Raw genomic sequence first — 24,131 nt, forward strand, 5'->3', positions numbered from 1 at the left:
TGTGGAGCAGCAGTAGGACACCAACAGCCTCTGGGAGATGTTCTTCCTCAGGATCTTTGGGAAAGTCTCTGTTATTCTTTGTTTCAGTGTTGTGAGCACTTCAACAATTTTTCATGCCGTCTTAGACTCTTAGAAATGATGTCATGTTACCATCTTCAATTACATTTGAGCAACACTCAAATGACCTTTTCACACAAAAACTGACTGACTTCACAGATCAGGCTCTTTTGACAAGTTTATTTATCAAATATGACATTGGTGAAAAGAAAAGAAAACACACATATATTGTAACTTTGCAAACAGTTAACTTTTCATATACAAAATGCTGATCCATTTATCCATAAAATTCATTTATGGCCTTTTAACCTGAAATGCTTTCCCCTCGAAGCTGTCAAGACAATCAGCTCTGTTCACCTGAGGAAAAACTCTGTCTCATATAAAGGTGGTAGTGTCATGAGTCTATTCTTTTCCCCCAGCACAAGAGGGGAATCCATTCATTTCAAACAAAAGCAGAATGGACCTGTAACTACAGATCACGTAGTTTTAGGTATCAAGCACTTTCATGTTTCCATGTGGAGGTTTTGTACAATTTCCAAATACATCTTAGCCTGTGCTTGATGTACAAAAAAAAAAATAAAAATAAGGCCGCATGAAAAATATTTAATGAAAAATCAATATTTGTAAATGCCAGCAGTGCCAATAAAGCAAACTGGTACTTATCAAAGTATCCCAGTGTAAAAAGGACATTCTGTACAAAAGCCCTCTGTGGGACGTTGTTCTTGGTCACCATTATCTCAGCTGCAACAACAAAGATATGAAATTGAACATTTTGAACATCAAAAAGGCATTTTTCTTTGTACAGTAACATAACATCAAAGTTTGTAGCACTTTAATACCTCGATGCATTACTTACAGTTATATAGGCTATGGCACTGTCTGACTCCACGGCTCCATAGTTTGCTTGGCTGAATTCCAAATCATGCTAAAAAAACAACAACTTGCTATAGCAATCTGGCACGTAGGAAACATTTTATTTATCACTTAATTTTATTATTTATTGAAAAAATAAAAGACTTTAAAGTGCAAACTCACCCACTTTCTAGTTGACAACAGAAACACGTGATTAGTATTTTTGACACCAGCTTTGATTGGAGGACTAACCCCATGTTAATGATTTCGAAAAGATGTGCAAACGTCCAAGTATGGCAGAAATCAGTGAAAGCAGTTTCACAGATCTTCAAATTCTCAAATCCTTATCATTTCACCACAATCAGATTTCTGCCCGTATCTCGTTTTTGTAGTTTATAAAAGATGGATGGTCAGACGGAAATCACGCAACTTAATGGAATTAAATATGTGAGGGTAAACGATGAGTCAGCAACCAACTGTGTGGTTAAAACAACAACAACAAAAGGCTTGTTTCTAAAAGGTTTCTCAACAAGAAAATGGAAATATTTCACTCATTTTCATTGTGGTCTGATCAGTTTGTAAAACAAGGATTTTCTGATCCCAGCAACACTGTCACAGATTAACTGTGCCCACAGCAATACTGCGTAGACACCAGTCAGTATTCCCTTTTTATTAGTGCATAAATGACGATGAGAAATAAGGAGGATATTCAAAAGTAAGAAATGCAAAGCAACACGATTTCCAGGTGAGATAAAGGCAGAACTAAAAAGAAATTTGAAAAAGTTGCTTAAATGAAAGAAAGCACCAGTTAAAGTCAACCCCAGGGGAGCTCTAGCCTGCGTTTGGTCCCATTCGATCACACCCACCAGAGGGAACCGTGAATACCTTTTCCTCCCCGCAAGAGCAGCCATCCCAGGAAAACCAAAGGACAGAGTGGAAAGCGAAATCATCCCAGTCTACTCTACATCTGAGGCGTCGTTGTCAGAGGGGAGGTAGTTGCTGCCTTTTACCCGGATGTATTGGACATGACGATTGCTGTTGGGTGAAGGCTCTCCACAGGAGCAGAGCTGACCTGCGAACAGGTTCTCAATCTCTTCCAGCTGTAGGCCCTTTGTCTCTGGGAGGCAGCCCAGTACAAAGATGAGACCCAGCATGGCCAGGCCCGTGTACAAAAAGAACGCACCTGGAATACAGGGATTTTGGGAATTAGGCTCAAAACTATGAAGTTCTTGGCTGTAAATTAAACTTGATAAAGTTGTGTGAATTGTTTATTTAAATATTTAAATAGGAAAAAAACACCTAATAAACAAATTCAATTCCTCTAAATAACCTTAAAATAACCTTAAAAAGCTATGCACACTGCTCAGAAAACACAGCATCAAGTTAAGCTTGCAGGATATTGATGTGGTCAGTTAAGTAGCAGAGGGGGTTATTCATCAGTTTCAGCTTCTTTGGGGTTAATAAAATTAACATCAGGTGCACTAGAGGGGCAACAATGAGACTACCCCCAAAACAGGAATGGTTTTACAAGTAGAGACCACTGACATTTTCCCTCCTCATCTTTTCTGACTGTTTTTTCACTTGTTTTGCATTTGGCCAGGGTCAGCATCACTACTGGCAGCATGAGATCATATCTGGACCCTATAGAGGTTGCAAGAGGTAGTCTAGCTCCTCTAGGATGGCAAATCAATACGTGCTAATGCGGAAGGTTTGCTGTGTCTCACAGCAGTCTCGAGAGCACAGAGGAGATTCCAGGAGTCAGGCAGTTACTCTAAAAGAGCTGGACAAGGCTGAGAAGGTCCTTCAGTAGGACCCATCAGCAGGACCACTATTTGTTCCTGGCGGGATGGAAACTGCCAGAGCTACAAAATGACCACCAGCCAATCACTGGTGTAAATGTCTGACCAAACAACCAGAAACAGACCTTATGAGGGTGGCCTGAAGGCCCAATGTCCTCTAGTGGGCGCTGTGCTCACTGTCTGGTACCATGGAGTCTAAGGCTACTTTCACACTGCAGGCGAAATAGCTGGAATGAAGATCGGGAAAATGGACCAGGCTGCCGCATCATTTTTTTCACTTTTTCAGGAGGTGTCTTTGAATAATTTTCATTTCCATCAAACAACTCGGGATGCTTACGTTCCAAACACATTACCCAGTCCATATCATTTTTTCCTTGGAGGTCTGATCCTTTAACTTTTTTTAAAGAAGTATTTAACCCAATTAACCACAACTCAACCAGCAATAAAAATGTCTGTCCCTTTCTTTTTTTTGCCAAGTTTTATACTTTTAGCGTTTCCAGTTACTTAATACCCTAAAACACTTTAGCTGCTATCTTAATGCAGTCTTACCATAATAAGTAAGAAACTCTGCAACATGGAGAAACGTCAGAGACACCAAGACATTGAAGATCCAGTTCACTCCAGCTGAACAGGCGTTGCCAGTACTGCGCGCCCAAAGTGGGTAGATCTCAGAGTTCACTGTCCAAGGCATGGGGCCCATACCTGTAACGTGTATTGTATGCATTATTTTATCACATTAGACATGTGTCAACGACATATTAGCTGTTGGTTAGCCTTCATGATTAGGATAACACTGATAACATTCAAAGAGGTTGAGTATGAAGAAGCATTTTCCTACATCTTGAAAATTTGTTCTATTTCCATAACTCGTTTCTTAGTGTCACATTACAACGCATTAAAAAGTGATGATTTTGTTTTCGAATTTGCAAATGTTTGAATAGACATGATTTGGTATAAAAGATGGACCCAGACTGTTTGAAAAGTGATGCTAAGGTGGAAGCGCCTTTTATAAGGAAGGAATTTATAAGGCAACTTTTAAATGAGATCATGTGTTTTCAGAAAAGTCATTTTCAGATGGGGCGACTCATCGGTAGATGGTTTATTATTCGAACGACAGGCTGTTCATCACAAGTTTTCAGCCAATAAGACAGCAATGCAACAGTCAGGCCTAGTGCTCACTCCTCAGCTTTATAATGCCACTTCACTGACTGTCACACAGTAGCCATATCCATCATTTATACTGTCCAAGTTACCTCACAGTCAAACTAAATTAGGGGAATAGACTCAGCACGTTTAGGTTCAGCTGCAATAAGATGGGGATGGCTATGAACTGAGAAATAATAATTTAAACAACAAAATAAAAACAAATACAAAAAAAAACAAGAAGAAATTAATTTTAAACCTGGAGCAAAGAACGCAAGGTAGAGGATGAGGCCAAAAAGAACAATCCAGGAGTAAGACGAAGGACAGTAGTTGTACGCCCAAATTGGATTGTCGCTTGCTTCTGTTCCACTGGAACACCTGGATTAAAAACAAAAATAATAATAATAAAAAACAGAAACCATATTGTACTTCATAAAGCCACCCTACTGTTTTACATTTAGACTTTATTTAATTAAACATAATGTTATCAAATGTTTTACTTATTTTATTTTCATTGCATTTAGATTTTTACTTATTTTGCTTCTTTGATTTACTAAATTTTGGGATTGAATACTTGTTTCATTTTCCTTTTATTGAGCTAATCATCTCAACTTTGGGGGTAAATAACACAGATTAGCTTAAAAGTATTTGAAAAACAATCTATTACAGTGCAGGTCATAGACAGCATTGTAATATTTCAAGCACTACTTTTAGTAGTATTTTAAAACTGGACCTTCAAATAATGTTCACAGACACATGAACTGAAGGTCAGGAAGAGACGTGCTCTCACACTCTCAGATACGCAACTCAAGCTTAAAACACACAACACATCACCACACCTATGACGTAACACTGGATCCTGTTAATGTGACACAGACAGGAAGCTATAAAACTCCACCCTTCTGTTCCTTCTAACAATTGTCTTACAACAAAGAGGATCATTCAAGTTAATAATGGAGAGTTTTATCTGCATCTGTTCTGTGTTTTGTTAACATTATATATGTAAAAGATGTCTGTTGATGGCATTGCAAGACATCCCTGTGGTTTTTTTGGTTTTTTACCTTGAAATAGATTGCATTAGTGATTAAGCTGAGATGATATTATGCAGGTTTATTTTTTCCATGAGTTTGTTAGCACTATTATTTCACTACTTCTTTATGCACTTTTGATATCATCCATATTTCCATCCATCCACTTAGCAGTCATATCCAAGAAAGAAATCACTGGAACATCTTTTCGGACCTTTACATTTTTTGTGAGCTAATGCATACACCTTCCCTTTATACAAAAACAAAAGACCCCAAATATCTGACCTTCCCCAGGCTGCATGATCCGTGGATGACTGATTGACAGGAACACAGGAAGAGTCGTACACGTTGGTGCCATTTTCAAGGAAACAAAATCCACAATCTGGATCCAGCATGCAGCCTTCACAAGACCTGCAGGACAGAGATGAATGCAAAAGCTTTCACAAAAGACAGCACCAAATCTACTGAGCGGCAGAGATCAGGCCTTTAAAGATTAAGCAAATACAGCTATTGTTGGAGGTAGGAGGAAGAGTGAGGGGTTAAAAATCACCAGAGGATGCATACACGCACTCCAAGAATGAAAGTTAGCGAAATCATTGTCACAACAGTGAAGAAATACCAAGATAAGCATCACCACTGAGCCACAAAATACATAATACAACCAAATGTTGAACGACAACATAGTGTAAACTGACAGGAAGTCGAACTGCCTGCATGCTATGTTGCAATACAAAAACAAATAAAAATTAGTGCAGTGTGATTTTTTTTTTTCTTCTTACCCATATGTCCTGCAGGTTGAGTTTTGGGGGTCTAATGGGTGGAGGGTTATAGGAGGAGAGTTCTGGGCAGATAGCAAGAACCCAACTGCCAACAGAGCCAGACTCAGACCAGTTCCTGCATCGGAAACATAATGAGACAAACACACTGAGAAAGACGGCAGGGGTGTCTGCAGAAACAAGCAGTTCATTTTCATATACCTGAATAATATCATTGACCAAATATAATACTATTACCATAAAAACACATTAGTTTTACTTTAGAAGTCAGTCTGGTTGCAAAAGTCCCAGAGATGTTTACATGAAAATGACCCCAGTCCTGCCCACTGTAAACACTTTTGGCCTTAGCTACAGTAAGAACACATTTCTATATTTTTATTTTTGATTTGTGACAAATTGTGTTAAATTAACTTAACACAAACACCCCCCCAAACTTAAAAAAAAAATGCATCTATCAATCAAGTAATCTCTATAATTACAAACCTAAAAGACTGCCCAGGGTCAGCTTCCTGCGACCCACTTTCTCAACAAGCCAGACTCCCAACAAGGTGAACACGAAGTTGGTAGCTGAAGTTGCTGCGGCCAACCATATTGCCTGTTTATCATCACGCACCCCAGCCATCTGCACAATGGTTGCACTGTAGTACCTAGGATACAGCACAGGACAGATTTACAGAAAACACACTTGCTCTGATGTAGCGCTTGAGGTTTTACAGCAATGGTTAGCATTGTCATGCGGTCTGAAACTGAACAAAACAAAAAGTCGGCCTACATGACGGTGTTTATCCCAGACAACTGCTGAAACATCTGGAGCCCACAACCAACGATGAGAGCCCTACGAGTCGGCGAGTGCCTGAGGATACGGAAAATAACAGGCCCACCTAAAAATAACCAGGAAAAAAAAAAGAAAACACACAGTGTGATTAAGCACGCGCACATAACACCTGCTATGTTTCCCTTTTCCTAGACATCGTTTACCTCCATTTAAATCTTTCTCTTCTTCCTCAATGCTGGCTCTGATGGTGTCATACTCCTCATCAATGTTCTGGCCTCCTCTGATCTGGCTGAGAACCTGATGAGCCTCTAGGCTTCGGCCTTTTTGGAGGAGCCAACGGGGGCTCTCGGGCAGAAAAATAAAGCCGAAGAACTGCAGCACAGAAGGAAGGCAGGAAAGGCCCAACATGTACCTAAAGCATGGAGAAGATGCAGCTTCTTGGAATCTGAAAACTCTGGTGCCCTTATTGGCATTCACGGCAAAGATCCAAATAATGGTAAAAAAGGGATAAATCAAATTTAACCAAACTAAACTAAAGCCCTTAGCACAGGTGAGAGAGCATCAAAGCTGCGTACCTCCAGCCGTCTTGTCTCACGTAGCTGAAAGCCCCATCAATCACACTGGCAATGAACTGGCCACCAGTGATAAAAAGGGAATTGATAGTGACCAGCTGACCTCGCAGGTGAGGAGGGGAAACTTCTGCGATGTACACAGGAACAGTCATGGAAGCAATGCCTAAAGGCAAGGAGAGGAACAGTTTCATGCTAATGCACAACAGATGCATTCCCACAGACAATTCATATTACATCCTAACTCTGCCGTATAATTCAGAGCTCTGTGTTTGAATAAGGCAAATATTGAATAATGAGAGTCAAACAAAGGGTTCCTTATAAGGAGCAAAATCATAATGGTGACTTTACCTTGATACAAGCTGTAGTGTTAAATAAAAATAACTTACCTATGCCCAAACCAACTGTAATTCTGCCAACAAGGAGGACCACCTTGTCTGGGGCAAGACTCAAGATGATGCCACCGACAGTGAAGATAAAGCTGGCCACAAGGATACAGATCCTGCGGCCCAGCCACCCGTTCAGGTAGCCTCCACTCAGGGCAGAGAGCGCCGCAGCTCCCACAGTACTGGAAACCAGCAGCTCCTGCCACAGAGCATTCAGGTTCATCTCCTTCTTGAGGAGAATCATGGCTCCAGAAACCACTCCAGTGTCATACCCAAAGAGGAATCCCCCCAAGGCAGAGAAAAACGCCAACAAATAGACAAAAAGCGGCTTGGGGGCATCCCGGTCTGGGAGATTCTCATCCACATGCCTAGATGGAGGTCCTATGAGACTCCGCTCTCCATCGTCCCCGGCTTTCTGTCTCCTGCTGGCCATGAGGTTGCTCATGTGCTCCAAGCTGTACTCATCATAGCTGCTGGACATAGGAGAAACCAGAGGTTAAGCTAACCAGGGGTTGCAGGTCACCACTTTATTAAATCAGCCAGGTGAGATACTTCTGTGAGGAAGTGGCGGTGACGTGTACATGGATGCAGTCATGTCCCATTAAAGCAGATTACAAATCATAATCATTTTTTGTTGTTGTCGTTTTCCCCTCAACAAAATAATAGCAATATTTTCAGTGCAAGACGTTCAGCTAACCTCTAAGTTAAATTCCAAACCTTGGGTGTGTTTTTAGGTCTCCAGCTCGAAAAAGCAACAGGAAAGAAAGCACCACGTCGTGATTTTAGCAGCTATACTAGCTAACTTTGATGACGACATGTCGTGACTAATTCCTGTGGTTAACCGAGCGCCAGATTCTGCTGTGTCGCATATTTCGGAGTCGCGTCGTGGGAAAGCTGCCTAAACAGTGTAGGTTGATGACTTTAAGCTGACTTTAGATGTTTTGTTCACCACTGACAGCGCTACTGCTTTGCTCTGCGTGCAGCCATGTTTGTGCGTGAGGTCACGTGCCCACCCGGCTACAAAAACAATGTTGTTTCTTTTTTTTCAAACAGAGAGTTTACGATCTTCCTACAGCACCGTGCCAAACTCCATCCAAAATGTCATTTTTAACGAATTTGTGCTCAGCGGAGACTTTTGTGCACGTAAAACCAGAGTTGACAGCACATGTATTGTCTACTCGAAAATTCGGCAGAGATGTGAGTGAACAATTTTCATTCAGATCACTTTTCCCCATCTATTTTTCATTACTTTCATGAGTATTTCCGAATGTAACTTCTACTTCATTTATTCTTATAATGCTAAAAGTACGGAATGGTAAGTGACCCTTATGCCCCTCGTCCCCATAAGTCATCTGTTTGCAATAAAGTCAAATAAGTCGCATTACTGGACTTTAGCCTAGGTCACCTTAACTATCTGTGAAAAAAAAAACCATACCTCTAAAAAAGCTGCTTTCCTCCAGCGCACAGTGCTGCTGTGGATGTGTTCTTCAACAAACAGGAAGTCTGTTATGTGGATCATATGATATTATCCCTGAAAAAAAAAAAGTAAACACGCCCATTTGAACTGTAAAATGTAACCCAACTGGTTCTTTTTATGGTAGTCGTGATTAATGAGCCAACACAGCAGGAATTTGCACTGGCCACAAAACATGGCAAAGATTTCAACTGTGAGCACTTTTTTATGCGCTATCAGTAAGTTTGGGCAGATTTAGATGGATACGTTTCGCGAAGGTAAATATTAACTGTTGCTTAGCTACTTTTGTTTTTGTTTTCTTATGTATTTTTACCCCCCAAAATATGATTAACATTCTTTTTTTAATCAAACAGACACTTGACAGATAAAGACACGTTTTCCACTGGGCTTTCCTACATATAAATTGTGCAAAGTTGGGTGATCGTGGCTCAAGAGTTGGGCGTTCGCCTTGTAATCGGAAGGTTGCCGGTTCGAGCCCCGGCTCGGACAGTCTCGGTCATTGTGTCCTTGGGTAAGACACTTCACCTGTTCCCTACTGGTGGTGGTCAGAGGGCCCGGTGGCGCCAGTGTGCCCGGTGTCCTTAGGGACTAGTAAAGCGCTATACAAATACAGGCCAAAAAGCAAACCCATCTAAACCGTGGTCTAATGTATACTTTAAAACGCATAAAGCATTCTTGTGTCCTAAAATAAAATTTCATGACTACAATCTTTAAACAACAAGTAAACCGGAGTTTTTTTTTTCTTTATTTATTTAAGTAGTCTTCAGGAATAGTTCTGAATGATTTAAAAAAAAAAACGGCTGAAAAGTGAAGATATTTAGGCATATCACTGGTGGTTGGGGGGTTGTACCCAATGCTGAATACAGGAAAAATAAGATATGACCACTATGTCAAGCTGATATTCTGTGCTCACCGACTGTCATCCAATCCTCAAATCAGATGGTGCTCTCCTTGCCAGGGAACAGCTGGACCTGAACCACAGCTTCTAGGGACACTGGAAGTACCTACACTATAACATACTTTGTACTTATGCTATACAACTTAAACAACATAGTTTTCAATGATTTCTTGTTTTAAGCCTCACACTCATTTACTTTCCTCTCTGTGGGAGAAAAGGGTCCACCCAATATCTCAAAAAAAGTGCAAAGGTAGACAGCATAGTATGGTAAACAATATATATTTTATTCTATATGTCAATGGAAAATTGTATTTAGTAGTCAGTATAATCTTTTAGTGATATAAGTTTGCTTATGGTAGGATGCTGTTTGTAGTTATTTGGTAGTGACAGGATGTGTGATTTTTAGCAGGCTTGGTTCACCCCCACATCCTGGGAGCATGGGAGAGGTCGTACCTTGTTTTATTGTTTTAACGTAGCTATGTCTGTTTTAGTCTAAGTGCCTTAACTGCTGGACTTCCTCACCGTGCCATCTAGGGTGGGGGAGACTACCCTCTTTATGACCAAGGATATACCTTTTGTGCTTTCATGTTTTATGACCCTTTGATCAGCAGGACACACACACACACACACACACACACACACACACACACACACACACACACACACACACACACACACACACACACACACACTGAAGTATAAATAAAGACCGGGGCAGTTTCTTAGTGCGAGTCTCAGTCTGGAGGCTGCCCTTGCTAGCAAGAAGTTCTGTGTGTTTCTCTTCTCTGAGTCTTTACTGAAGAAGTGTTTTAGAATATTTTCCCTAACACTATATATCTATATATTTTTCATAGCTGCTTTTATTATTATATTATCATGATCAGAAACTAATCCCACAATATCATTTGCATTGGTAAGTTAAACTGCATAAAGAAATTATTATTTACAATGCTGCAGTCTGTTCCATGCAGCTACATTTTCAATAGAATTCACTGGAGAGCAACCTGTTGAAATGATCCCATATCCATCCATCAGTCTACCCATCCATCCATCTTCTTCTCCTTATTTGGGGCCAGGTTGCAGGGGCAGCAGCCTAAGGAGAGAAGCCTTGACTTCCCTCTCACCAGCCTTCTCCTCCAGCTTATCCCAAGGAACACCAAGGCATTCGCAGGCCAGCCACCCTTCAGAGAAAGCTAATTTCTGCCTCTTGTATCTGTGATCTCAATCTTTTGGTCACTACCCAAAGCTCAGGACCATAGGTGAGAGTAAGGACGTAGCTCAACCAGCTAAATCAAGAACTTTGCTTTTACACTCAGCAGCAACCGCATCATTGTAGCCACAGCATAAATCTGTCTGTTTATCTTCCACACCCAGCAGTCATCAACAAGACTCTGAGCTGCTTAAACTCCTCCACTTGGGACCGTAACTCATCCCTGACCCGGAGTGGGCACAACATCCTTTTCCAGCTGAGGACCATGGCCTCAGACTTGGAGCCGATTCTCATTCCTGCCACTTTACACTCAGCTGCGAACTGCTACAGTGCGAGCTGGAGGTCGCCGCCTTACTATACCTTTAGGCGCCCCAAGTCTGTCCAGCATCCACCCCCGCCACATGACTTGGATCAGGTGATCAGTTGAGAGCTCAGCACCTCTCTTCACACAAGTATCCAGAACATATGGCCGCAGATCTGATGATACAAAATTGATCATCGACCTGCAGCCTAGGGTCTCTTATTGCCATGTGCAATTATAGACGCCCTTTTGTTTGAACATGGTGTTTGTTATGGACAATTTGTGGTTTGCACAGAAGTCTAGTAATAGAACATTGCTTTGGTTCACATCTGGCAGGCTGTTCCTCCCAATCACGCGCCTGCGGGTCTCACTGTTGTTGCTCACATGAGCGTTGAAGTCTCCCAGTAAGACGACAGCATCCTCAGGCACACCACCTAGAGGCTCCAAGAAGGCCAGGTACTCTGAACCATCGTTTGGTGCACGGGCGCAGACGACAGCCAGGACCCATTCTCCAATTCAAAGGTGCAGGGAACAAACCCAGGAAAAACTCCAACTTATAGGCAGCAAGCCAAGCGGATGCTAAAATATTCTGACCAAACTGTTTCCAATTTTGCACATTAGGTACAAAGCAACACTGAGAAAGTTTTTTACTTTGGAAGCCAAATCATATTGCAAAAAAACCAGCAATACAGTGTAACTCTAACAAGTGGGGATGCGTGCATTGATACAAATATTGAAAGTACTGATCCCAGCATTGATATTGCTCCTGTTTCATGAAAAAGCAGCCACGTCTGTGCAAACACCGGTCCTTTCAGCCACCCTTTGCTCCACCCTCACCTCCTCCTCCCTGTGGTTTGTTGCTGTGGAGTCACATGACTTAGGTGCGCCTGGTGTCCAGATATTTATAGCTGTAAATGAAAACACTGCAAACAGCAATGCCTGTAGGAATTTCTCTACTATGACTTTATTGAGTCACAACTAGACAACAGTGGCAGTACAGATTAAAAGTACACAGTTTTACTGTTGTTTACGTTCAGTGATGCCATCTAGTATTGTTAATTCTATGTGAGGCTGCTGCTGTGGTGGGATTTTTGAGTTGAGGGGGGGCATTCCACAAAATATTTCTGACCGGGAGCTCGGAACTTCCGACTTATTCAGGAACACAGCATTAGAAAAACAAAATATCGATCATATTACCTATCATCGATTCAATACCAATACAAGCTTTGGTATCGATCCGCCACTTCTAGTATACAGGGGTGATTACTTTGGGAGGACACCTAATTTAGAGATTAACTGAAATAATTTAAAAACTATTTTAGAGTTTTCTTTAGTGTGGGAATTTTCCTCCATCATACACAGCAAATGTCAGTACCAGGTCAAGCTGCATTGTTGTAAATCTGTAAATCAGCAACTGGCATTAGACGCAGAGTGGGAGGGCTAACTCAAGCCACTCGTTAGCTTGTAAAAGTGTAGCTTGAAGTAAACAACAAAACAACAAAAAACCCGTTGGGGGGTAACGTAAGTGCCGTTGACTTGGCTCTCTGTCTGACTCGCTTCCCCTGTCAGAGAGAAAGTCGGATTCTCTCTGACTCTATTTTCAGCTTCCTCTTCTGTAAGCGGGGAGTTTTTACTGCCTGCAGTCATATGATGCGATCGTAGGAAAGCAGGAACACGCCTTTCAGAGAGGACTCGCTTCGTTTTCACATCCAAGCAACATAAAGTCACCGACTCCGCAAAGAGGAACTTATTCTCTGCCACAGGAAAGTTAGCCGAGGACCGTGATGTCGGAACCGAAACTCCGCGACACTGACCGCTTCCCTTGTAGCAACAGCCACTTATAGCTTTCTGTAGCTACTGTATTATTATGCAACACAGCAATTCAGTAATGATTTGTAAAGACATGAGTAACTACAGTGGATTTTCAGTGAGTTATTTATACGCTAACGCTGCGCTCAGTGTGGCCGCTCGAAGGCCGTTGTCGGTTCAGAGAGAGCGCAGTGATTGATTTCAATGCACGTCAAGTCGTCGTCAGCTGGAACAGGGCGCTTTAAAGACCATGGTTAACAAAGAGGAGCTGGAAGAAAGGCTGAAAAAACTTTTGGTGAGGCTGAAAACTCCCCAGGAAGACAGGCAACTGTGCACGCTGATTCAAATCATCCAGGATCTGCTTTTCCTGGCGCACACCGACTATGGTAGGAAGCACATTGTTTCAGCGTGTGCATCATCACGCTGCTCATAAACAGCCATCATTTCCTTTTAGCATTTTTGCATTGCCTTATGAGAATTAGGTCAAATTAAAAAAAATCAAGTAGTATTTGCCCAGTGTGAAATGTGATATGGCATTCAATAATTTTGCATGATCGTTTTTATGGTTTTATTTATTTCAGACCACAATGTAATTCACTGAGCTCTTTAAAAAAAACAAAAACAAACAAACTCTGCTCCTTTTGTGCATTTTTTCCCTTCCATCCTTCCATCTTCTAGTCTATTGATGCTGTATTTCTTTGTTCATATGTCCTACTTTAAGGTTTGTTATACAGCAGGTTAATGATTTAGCTGTTTTTACAGAGTAATTTCCCAGTTTTGGCGATAAATAAAGCATATCTTATCTTAAATACAAAACATAATGTCTTTGGGGTCATACTAAGGCCATTATAGTTTACTTAAGACTAGGCGTGAAAACACATTCAAGTTACCTGAAATCAAATTTAAAATGAGATTTACTTAGATTAGTAGATTTTAAGCACAGACTTGTACCTGCACAGTAAAGTCCTGCTGTAATGCTGCCTTGTTATGCACATTTAAAAACAGGAATGAGGGTAAAAGACCCAGTCACTTTATTCAAAACTAATGGGACTCATCGTGTCTTCTTATCTCTTGTTCCATGCTGCAGCAGCTGAACTGTTTGAAGACAAAGATGTCCACGTGCCCCTCGTGCTGGTTCTGTCTACCCACATCAGCAGCAGAGGAGTCCAGCAGGTAATGAATGACACAACGAAAATTAGCCATTATAATGGCAGGTGGTGCTATCTGTGTGAGGTAAGGTGAGGTGTGTTCAGCAGCATCACTCGCTCTTTGTTGTTGACAAAATCATCTGTGGACTGACGCGCCTACACAAAATCTAGCATGTCTTGTGACTGCTGTGTAATGCTAATTATCAGAGGTAAGACTACATATTGAAGCAAACTGAAAGTGAGATTGTAAGATTCATATTTTCTCAGTACTGTAATGTGTATGCTTGAGATCAGAATCATTACTTTTCATTGGTTTATTGTAATGACTCATTCCCGTCATTTTAATAAATTGTTTGTTCTTCCTTTTCACAGGTTGGCTGGTCATTGCTGTGTCAGCTGATTGAAATATGCCCCACTACACTGGACCAGCTAACCAGACCTTTGGATGAAGCCCAAGAGTGGGAGGTAGAGGGAGTGCACCAGTAAGTGAAGACTCTCTGGCAGCTGTGGGCTTTATGCAGCACCACTCATTTAAATGAATGACTATCATGATGGCTCATGCCACACGAAGGTACATGAAATATATAGGCGTGGTCAAGACAACCTGCTCAAGTTCAAACCAAGCATTAATTTTGGGAGGAAAGGTGATTGGAGTGACTTTGAACGTTGCATGTTGTTGCTGTTGGTTCCAGATGGGCTGGGCTGAGTAATTCATAAACTGCTGGGTTTTTCCCCTCAGAACAATCTCTAGGGTTTACAGAGAGTGGTTCAAAGAGAAAATGTCCAGTGAACGGCAGTTCTGTGGGCAAAAACCCCTTGTTGATACCAGAGGTCAGAGGACAATAGTCAGACTTTATAGTAAGGCAACAGTAACTCCAATAACCACTTGTCACTATCAAGTTTTGCAGTAGAACATCTCTGAATGTTCCTCTGAGATGCACAGCAGAGATGCACAACATGTTGATCATTGAAACAGCTACAGGGGCAGCAGACCACACTGGGTGTCACTCCTGTCAACCAAGAACAGGAAACTAATGCTACGGTTCAAACAGTCTCGTCAAAATTGGACGACAGAAAAACTGGAAAAACGTTACCTGCTCTCATGTGGCTTGATTTCTGTTGTGATGTTCAAATGTGAGGGTCAGAGTTTGGGATAAACTGCATGAATGCATGGATCCATCCTGCCTTGTAGCAAGTGTTCAGGCTGATAGTGACGAAATGGTACCAACAGAACCACTTAAACGTCATTAAAAAGCCACAGCGTAACAGAGTATAGTTGCTGATCATGTTCATCCCTTTATGACCAGTGTATCCATCATTTTTAACACAACTGTGCACCATGTATAAGATCATCATCCCAATCTGGTTTCTTGAACATGACAATGCCTATGCTGACCTTTAAATGACCTCCACAGTCACCAGTTCTCAGTCTGGTAGGGCTCCTCTGGGATGTGGTCGAATAGGAGATTCGAGTCATGGTAAATCTCGAGGCAAAAAGGAGACTAACCCCTTCAATTTTTACTCCACTTTAGTAAAATTCTCAATTCTGATTTTAGAAAAATGAATGTGGACCATACTGAATTGAATTTCTTTGAATCTGAGGCACATTTCCTTTTAGGTTTATAGAATCAAGTTTATAGAATTTGATTCAGATTATTTGACACCAGCTTTAGCTGCTATGACCCTATTTACACGTGCCAATTTCTATTAATTAATTAATTCTCCATGTCAGGCATTTGTGTTAGCGGCAATGCTTACACAATTTTAGAATAACACAACAGACAGCCATTTTTCATTTAATAATCAAATGATCAAGTTAGTATTTAGGGTGAAGTAGTTAAAACAATATATATCATAAAATAAGTTTTAATTCAGTTAATTTTTGCAAAGGTTTGGTCTTTCAATGGAGATGAAAAAAATGACCAAATCTATTTGGCGACAGCTTTGGTGAAGTTTTTGCTTGTTGTATGTTTTTCAGGCAGATCCTTAAGGTGCTATCTCAGTACAGCGCAGATTGTCGAGTGACCATGGTTGCACTCAGAGCCTTGGCCCTGCTGCTCAGATCAGGTATGAATACACCGAAGATCCTTCCTGCTACAGATGGCACTGCAAAAGCCTTATTTGTCATTTAAGACTCTTTAATGTGAGCAAGTTAACCACCTTGTTTTTCTTTCAGTGATTTGTTTGCCTGCACGGTCACACTCCTTTCTACTCTGATGTGTAGCTGAGTGATTTGAGGCTTCTTAGAAATGCAGAGTTTCAGCTAATTCAAGCATTTGCATACCCAGCAACAATGGAACAAATATTTCCTGCTTCTAAAAATGTTTGTATAATCTAATAATAATATCTGTGCTTGTCAGAAGAATTTCACCACTTATCCAACATGCATTCATGAAAAAAAACATTTTCTGATAACATAGCTAACCCATACATTGTAATAAGAGGAGCGGTCAATAGAGTAAAAATTCTGAAATGTTTTTAATCTGCAGGTTTAGGGTTTTTGCTTTTTGTTTGAGCTGGTTGGGTATAAAACAAGACGGGGAGTTTAACGAGAGGCTCGGATAAGATAATCGAAGCAGAAAATAATCTCAGTTTGGTGACTGGCTGCAAACAGATATTCATTGTACTTGACATTTTATCTCTCATACATAGCCAAGATTCCTCTGCTGCTACTGGATGAGGAGGAGGACGTGTTTGGCCTTGTGGTGTACGCCATGAAGGCGTTTCCTACAAGCGAAGAAGTGCAACTCCAAGGCTGCACAGCTCTGCAGCTGCTTCTGGAGGAAGGTGGGTAGATACACACTCCAACCTCGTAGCGTGTGGATTTATTATGAACTTAAATGTGTAGTCTACACTGTCTTTGTGTTTCTAGCTTGGTATGTGTCTTACACTGATCAGTGACACTGCCTGACTTTTATTTTAGAAAAGAGATTAAACTAATTTAACAACTATGCTCTACGTCATGTGAGTGTAATGCTTGTTAAATACAGCGTGCAGTCATTGTCTTTGTGACCTGAGGGTGGTTCCAAGTCGGAATGTGAATGCCTAAAGAAAAGTGAAATAAAGAGCCGCAGCGAGAGTCCTGGGGGGAATGGTATTTAACATTTGCTATTTTAACCCGTTAAATTCTCGAGGAAACACTTTGTAAAGTTGTGCCTTTCCTGTCTTCCTGCTTACGTTTCTTCAGTTGGACTTTCTCGTTCTTATTTGCCTTAGTGATGCAGGCTTCTCTCTTACATCATCATCGTCACTGCTTTTTGGGACACACCTTTCATAAATCTCACTGTGATTTTGCATTTGTGTGTATTTCTTGCAGTGTTTCCAGTCTGTAATGACTTTTTCTGAATTCTTACCAGAATTTGTTTACTTTTAGTCAGTCTACACTTCTTAAGGTACACCTGTTCAGCTACTTATTAATCTAATAATCAATGCAGAAGAGCACACATCCTGCAGTTTCAATCACATAATGTCACCGTATTCAATTACTAATGTGCTAATGTGAGGATGTTGACATGTTAGCTTGTTTATACATATTAATGGAGACATGACAAAAGAGAAACATGGTGCACAGAAGAATAAAACCTTGAATAAAGTTAACAAAAAAAGAAAAAGAACATACAGATACATCTATGTACTTCTATTTTAATGTCGAATGTTACTGAAGATTAGCTTGTGTACATTTGGAACACAACTTTTGGCATATAGTCATCGATGCAGCATGTCTAATTGAGCTTTTTGTTAGCTTCACATTAACATTTTCTTCTGTGTGTTGGTGAACAGCAGCCGTATATCTTTACTGCGTCTGTGTTTGCAGTCAGCGATGAGCACCTTGTGGAGTTTGTGGAGAACCAGGATCACGCTGTGGTTCTGGCAGCTCTCCAGAGGTTTCCGGACTACTGGGAGATGCAGCTGCAGGCTTTAAAAGTGCTGCTTCCTCTGACTCACCCTGGTAAGTCCTGATGACATCACAGTGATCTTTATGATGGCCATAGAGTAAAGAAAAAAAAACCCCGTGTTATTCTTACTGCACAATCCAAAAAAAGTGCTGTGTGTTGGTTCTTATAAAACGTTATGCCTGATCTGTGTAGCTGAGTCTTAGTTTGAATAGAGAGATTTGGTGTAGTTGTCCTTTGTGTGTGGCTGTGTGGTTTCCCTCGGCTAATGTCATCTTCTTTTTGCTTTGCTGAAGTCACAGTGGTAACAAACACAGGTTATGAAACAAGCTCATAAAACCTCGCATGGTCCATTTGTAGATGGACCATCAGACCGTGATGTCACTGCAATGCTTTTTAGGGACTCTTGATTTAATTTCCATTATCCCTCTAATGCCATTAAATAGGAGTAAAATAAGTGTCCTTCTGAGAACTTGTGGGACAGGATAGCCGTGCATGTTTGGAAAGAAAAACATCAAATTGTCATTGTGAGAAAACATAGCAGCTCATTCAGTGAAGACTCTCTGAAGTATATTTCCCAGTAAAACATGTTACGAATGCAGCAGATAATTGAATTGGAGACTTCCTACAGTTCCATGAAATTTATTTTAATTATCAGGATGTGGGAAGTCCGAATCCTGTTTTTAGGATTACAAAGATTGCATTATTATTATTATTATTATTGTTATTTCTTATGGCATCTTCCAAAGAGTTATCCATAATTTAAAATGGTGTGAGTTAGGAGGCCAGAACAGATCGAGGGCATTTGCTGTCCAACTTTATTACGGCCCCTTATCTGTTTAATCTGTAACACCAAGAATTAACGATCATGTATTGTGTCTTATACGGGAAGTCGATATATTTAATTTAAAATGAAAACGATCATCAATGACAATTTACCAAAGGATTTTAAAGTTGATCACTATTTTGGTATTTTCTCTGATATTGATGAGATATTTTACTTTATCTTCAACTTAAAAAGCACTTAACATTAACAGTAGCTTCTAATTGGGATTCCTTTTATTTTGGTCATTGCAATAAACCCAGAGGTTGCACTCTTTAAAAGCAGGCACTCACTGCTGCCTGGAGAGCAAGTTCTGCAAAGATAACACTGTTTAAAAGAGACTTTTGTTATGCTGCCAGGAAGTCCAGGAGAATGGTGGAAAGTACCAGTAACAGTCCGAGTGAGTCAAAAAAAAGGACAGAGAGCTGAAAATAGGAACAAAATATATATTAATGATTAAACTTAAATAATCCTTAACCTGATTAAGTGGAGTCAGCTGCAAATTGTCGTACCTGCTGTAAGGCAGGGGAGATTAGGCAACATCACAAATGAGCCTGGAAGGGCCGTAACTCATTCAGTACCTTTTATAAATATGACTTATAAGTAGATGTACTTTAAGCTACTCCATCTACTACTCTTAGAGTGAAGTGGAAGATGGATCAGCTATGCTCCCATCTCAGCCGTTTCAGTTATTCTTGGCTTGTATTGAGAAGCTGCAGTTAATATTTTTGAGAGAGAAATGAACCGATCGCACTTCAGAGATGTTCTCTGAAATACGCAGGACTGTACAGAAGATGGTGCGTTACTTTTATGCATAATCTAATTTTGAGCTGATTCAGATCTGAATGATTTCTGTATGGAATATGTAAAAAAAATTTAAATAATTTTGTTGTTGGTCGAGTATGTAAATCTTATTTATAGCTAGTATGTAAGTGTCTTATACTACTCATTACAGTTTTGTGCTATTTGTAATTCAGCAGTACTCAAAGACTCAGGTGGAGTTGCGTACTTGTCTTTTGCAGGCAGTAACGTGGAGGTGTTGATGTCAGGGGGCACTCGGTGCTACAGCACCATCATCGCTGCCATGGATGCTTTCCCTGAGGTGGAGGAGCTGCAGGAGAAGGCCTGCTGCCTGTTCAAAAGGTTTACTTCAGGTCAGAGCGAGTGGAAAAGGAGAAGAATCATATTTTAATCATATTTTTATGGCCTTCTTCTTCCTCTAATGTAATTTAGTACTGACATTGTTTTTGTGGATGCAGATTTGTTTTGTGCACTTTTGTGTTTCACTTCAAATGCAGAATATTAATTTGTGTATTATCATAGCTGATAAGAGCTATTGAATTAGACTCATAAGACTTTTGAATTACATCCACGTAGACATTTTACATACTATATTATATACTGGTTAATTAGGTAAATTAGTCTTTCAGTAACATTTCTCAGTGATCGCTGAGCTCATTCTCCCACTCACTGTTTTGTTTGCTGTTGTTTTATCAGCAGTTTTTGTGCCTCAATTAAATGGCACAGCTGACGAAAGTGAAAGTAAAAGTAAATGAAGAGTGAGAGCAGAACTAAACAGAGTGGTAACTCAAGCATCTGGAACTTCCACTGTCCCACCTGCCGACTGTAGAAACATTATCTATCTATCTATCTATCTATCTATCTATCTATCTATCTATCTATCTATCTATCTATCTATCTATCTATCTATCTATCTATCTATCTATCTATCTATCTATCTATCTATCTATCTATCTATCTATCTATCTATCTATCTATCTATCTATCTATCTATCTATCTATCTATCTATCTATCTATCTATCTATCTATCTATCTATCTATCTATCTATCTATCTATCTATCTATCTATCTATCTATCTATCTCAATTTCTGAGCCAACAGTGAACATTATTAAGTATCATTGTTGTTAACTATACAAACTAAATAAAATTAAAAAAACAGTGTTAAATGGGTCCAGCTCTCAGATGTACAGTTAATAAATAACTCATGAATAACACTAGTAATGATAACACTGTTTGTTGAATCCTCACTGTCAACACAGCAGTGTTTGGATTTCATTCGTTCGGATAAACTAACGTGTTTTTTCAGATGACAGATGAAGATTGAGGAGAGTTATCAAAGTAATCAGAGTATTAATTCTGGGTGCTCGGCTTATGGTGTCTTGCAGAGAGTTACAACGACATCCTGGTGAGGAATGGTGTCCACAGAGTCGCAGTCAGAGCCTGTCAGACTTTCCCTAACAACCCCAAGCTGCAAGCCGCTGCTCTGTCCTGCCTGGCTAACCTCAGTGAGGACCCACATTCACAAACTATATTTAATGGACGTGTGATGGTCTTAAACTCAACATCAATATATAGTGATGTTGCACATTTTTTGAAATATTGGAGTTCAGAAGCAGCACATTTTCCATATAACCGTGATGTTTGCTTAGTTATTTCACTAAAGTCTTCAAGCCCTGCATCTGTTTTTAAGCAGATGTAGACGCAGACGAATAACCCAAAGCAGTTGCCAAGCTTTGTGGTAAAAACCAGATGATACTAAAATGCAACTGTCTCTTGACCTTTCTCCATTCTGCAAAAATGACACAGTGATTGACACAGACTTTGTCCTTTTTGTTAGCTGCAACCATCGTGCAGAACAAGGCGGTGGCCGAGCAGGGTCTGGAGGAAGGAGAGGAGGAGGAGAACAGGGGTAACGGGCAGGTGGAGGACATGGAGCTGAGCTGGATGAGGGAATGCTTTACTGCACTGGAGCTCCACGCAGATGAGCCAGATGTTCAGGTCTGTCTAACGTTTGGCTTTCGAGTTTTACATGGTACTCCTGAAGACTTGAACTTATTTAAAAATCACTTGTACCGTCTCAGGAAGCTGCGTGCTGGGCCATTCACAGTCTGTTTCTGCACGGAGCTGCACTGAACCATCTAGAAGAAGAGCAGGATGAAAGGTGACACAGTGACATCTCCACACGTGCGTTCATAGCCGTTGAATCTGTGCGAGAACTGAATGTAATGATGGCGTTTGGGTATTTGCTCCACAGGACTCCTGTTTATAGACAGCTGATGGCGGCCATGCTGCTTCACTTTGCGTCTCCCAATGTGTTTAACGCTGCTACCAGCGCCATCGCCACACTCATCGCAAACAACAGTGAGTCTCACGTTTCCACACGGTGTGCAGAGATGCAGTTATGATCAACATCTGTTTGTTTGTCTGTGCTGAAACTGCCGCCTGCAGCCTGTAATAAAAGCTTATGCTACAGATGCTATGTATATATCTCTATATAATATAAAAACACTGCTGCTTTGGCTGTTGCCACGGTAACCGGTTTGCTTTGTTTGCAGGTAAGATGCGCTCTTTGCTGCTGTCAAGTGGCCTTCATGTGAATTTGGTGGAGATGATGAAGAGACATTCAGACTCAGCCGAGGTTTCCATCAGTGCCTGCAAACTGTTAAACCTGCTGTTCCAGGGAAGGTGCGAACGAAGACGGTTCACATTCTACGATGAAAAAATTCAGACACACTGAGGAGAGCATTTAGTGTTTCTCACAAGCTTTGAAACTAGTCTCCCTGTATTTGTAGGGCCGCCAGTCTGGATGAGTTGACCATGGCCATGAACCAGATCCTCAGCACCATGAAGTTTCATAACTTTAATCCCGAGGTTCAGCTGGAGGCTCTGCAAGCCAGCTTGGTCTTCCTTTGCCCGGGTACGCTCTTGTTTTCTTTTCTCACTTCCGTTCCCAGCAGCGACGTGTTCTTTGTGTGGTGTTTGTGCGCAGAGGTGACCTGCCAAACAAAAGTTAATGGTCGCACAAGTAAAGTTTTTTTTCCCATCTTCTCCAACAGGGCAGCTTATTTACCGCACTAAGCTTCGTCCCAGAGGAAGATGGAGAATATAATTTATGAGTATTATTTTGACTAGTACTAAGTCACAGTGTAATGTGAAATGAGCTGCTCATAATGAGGAAATCGCATCTATTCGCTAATTTTGCAGCCCTCAGAGCATATCAGCTATTTTTGTTATGGAATTTTGCTACATGTGCTCTTTAATTTAAGGGACTTTTCACATCTGAGAGTCTAAACCACGGTTCCTGTTTTTGTTCTCTTGTGTATATCTGATCCAGTTCATTTTGGTTTCACATTGCAGTTATGCAAAGGCGGTAAGACCTTTATATGACGAACGTGCATGGTTCATTGTATTTGATTGCTTGGCAAACAAGTGTGTATCTATTGTAAGTCCTTTTTGGCAAGTAGCCTGGCTCAGTTTGTATGAATACGAGAAAAAACAATAGACAGATTCTTTGTAATCCTTATGCCCTGTGATATTTAAAAAAAAAAAAACTCTTTCGGTTGTGTCTGAGGGTCCGTGTTTACTCATGTCCTTGTCCTCACTCGTTTCCTTCTCAGACAGGAGTTTAAGGGAGCACGGCAACTCAGTCGCAGATCCCGACATGGCCGACGTGTCTCTGAAGGTCCTGAAAAACCAGTGTGTGGTGGAAGGAGCTCACATCCTCTACCTGGAAGCTCTCAACAGGGTATGGGCAACACACACTTTTTCAACATTTTGAGCATTTTGGTTTTGTTTTGAAATGCCCAATTGGAGATTCTAATCGGGTTTTATTTTTAAGAGATTTTTTTTCAATAAAGAGAAAATTATTCAGGCTGCAGAGCGCCTGAATGAAACGACAGTTCACCCATTCGTTTTATAAACTGCATCGTAGCCTGTTCTGCAACTAGAAGATCAGAAGGATTGTGATTGCATTTCTGAAAAGATTTAATAACAATAATAGATTGGATTTATATAGCACTTTTCAAGGCACCCAAAGCGCTTTACAATGCCACTATTCACTCACTCTCACATTCACACACTGTTCTCAGTTTTCATATTGGTATGGACGTTGAAAATGTCCGTCTTTATGCTTGAGTGTGGATGATAAACACTGACTGAATCAGCCTCGGAAAAGAGTAAAAACCAGAAAAAAGACACCACATGTCATCGAGGAAGTGAACGTCTGTCAAGTCTAAACAGTCATTTGTCTCATATTTAGTGTTTTATGATAAAGAAGTCGCGACTTCACACAATGACTAATAACTGAATACGTTTTTTGTGCTTCATTATGTTTTAAAAGAACACAAACAGCAAAAACTCTGTTGCCAAAGGCCGTGACATCTGTGG

At 40.7% G+C, this 24,131-nt stretch overlaps 2 protein-coding genes across 11 annotated transcripts in view; one reads left to right on the forward strand and one right to left on the reverse strand.

The window, feature by feature from the left end:
- Nucleotides 1-217: 217 nt before the first annotated feature.
- On the reverse strand, nucleotides 218-8,924 carry LOC146570146 (proton myo-inositol cotransporter-like). 9 transcript variants are annotated; one of them, XM_085282996.1, is made up of 13 exons: nucleotides 8,821-8,923; nucleotides 7,389-7,855; nucleotides 7,006-7,165; nucleotides 6,634-6,842; nucleotides 6,428-6,536; nucleotides 6,139-6,302; nucleotides 5,659-5,773; nucleotides 5,165-5,290; nucleotides 4,111-4,229; nucleotides 3,258-3,410; nucleotides 1,920-2,092; nucleotides 914-982; nucleotides 218-798 (listed from the first exon to the last, which is right to left on the reverse strand). In XM_085282996.1, exons 2-13 carry the CDS (start codon nucleotides 7,828-7,830, stop codon nucleotides 790-792), a joined length of 1,848 nt encoding a protein of 615 aa, XP_085139122.1. In that variant the 5' UTR covers nucleotides 7,831-7,855; nucleotides 8,821-8,923; the 3' UTR covers nucleotides 218-789. The 9 variants fall into 9 exon arrangements, 8 of the variants coding, with proteins under 8 accessions (XP_085139122.1, XP_085139117.1, XP_085139116.1 ...); XR_014893437.1 differs by having other exon boundaries at nucleotides 914-2,092; XM_085282991.1 differs by having other exon boundaries at nucleotides 218-982; nucleotides 7,389-7,858; nucleotides 8,821-8,924.
- A 3,777-nt stretch (nucleotides 8,925-12,701) lies between these two features.
- lrrk2 (leucine-rich repeat kinase 2) overlaps nucleotides 12,702-24,131 on the forward strand; it is a 35,825-nt gene continuing 24,395 nt past the window's right edge. The window contains exons 1-14 of one of the 2 annotated variants that reach the window (XR_014893438.1): nucleotides 12,702-13,463; nucleotides 14,165-14,250; nucleotides 14,598-14,707; nucleotides 16,204-16,292; nucleotides 16,878-17,012; nucleotides 18,040-18,174; nucleotides 19,964-20,095; nucleotides 21,131-21,250; nucleotides 21,583-21,743; nucleotides 21,827-21,906; nucleotides 22,000-22,106; nucleotides 22,301-22,430; nucleotides 22,538-22,662; nucleotides 23,363-23,490. Coding sequence is in view for 1 of the 2 variants with exons in the window: in XM_085282998.1 (XP_085139124.1) it covers nucleotides 13,328-13,463; nucleotides 14,165-14,250; nucleotides 14,598-14,707; nucleotides 16,204-16,292; nucleotides 16,878-17,012; nucleotides 18,040-18,174; nucleotides 19,964-20,095; nucleotides 21,131-21,250; nucleotides 21,583-21,743; nucleotides 21,827-21,906; nucleotides 22,000-22,106; nucleotides 22,301-22,430; nucleotides 22,538-22,662; nucleotides 23,363-23,490 (1,674 nt within the window). In the remaining variant the exon portion in view is untranslated. The remainder of the gene's footprint in view (nucleotides 13,464-14,164; nucleotides 14,251-14,597; nucleotides 14,708-16,203; nucleotides 16,293-16,877; nucleotides 17,013-18,039; nucleotides 18,175-19,963; nucleotides 20,096-21,130; nucleotides 21,251-21,582; nucleotides 21,744-21,826; nucleotides 21,907-21,999; nucleotides 22,107-22,300; nucleotides 22,431-22,537; nucleotides 22,663-23,362; nucleotides 23,491-24,131) is intronic. The other variant, XM_085282998.1, reaches the window with a different exon arrangement.

The sequence above is a fragment of the Mchenga conophoros genome, linkage group LG7 (assembly GCF_057382185.1).
Source record: "Mchenga conophoros isolate Kocher_MC1m ecotype Shallow Benthic linkage group LG7, M_conophoros_male_GT1.1, whole genome shotgun sequence".
NCBI classification, from domain to species: Eukaryota; Metazoa; Chordata; class Actinopteri; order Cichliformes; family Cichlidae; genus Mchenga; species Mchenga conophoros.

Bases quoted from the DNA above. Each gene is read 5' to 3' on its own strand.
- LOC146570146 (XM_085282991.1), bottom strand. From the start codon at position 7,830: ATGAGCAACCTCATGGCCAGCAGGAGACAGAAAGCCGGGGACGATGGA. The intron at 6,537-6,633 runs GTAAACGATGTC...GGTTATTTTTAG, and splicing joins AGAGAAAGATTTAAATGGAG to GTGGGCCTGTTATTTTCCGT. The intron at 5,291-5,658 runs GTAAGAAGAAAA...TCTGTCCTGCAG, and splicing joins TCAACCTGCAGGACATATGG to GTCTTGTGAAGGCTGCATGC.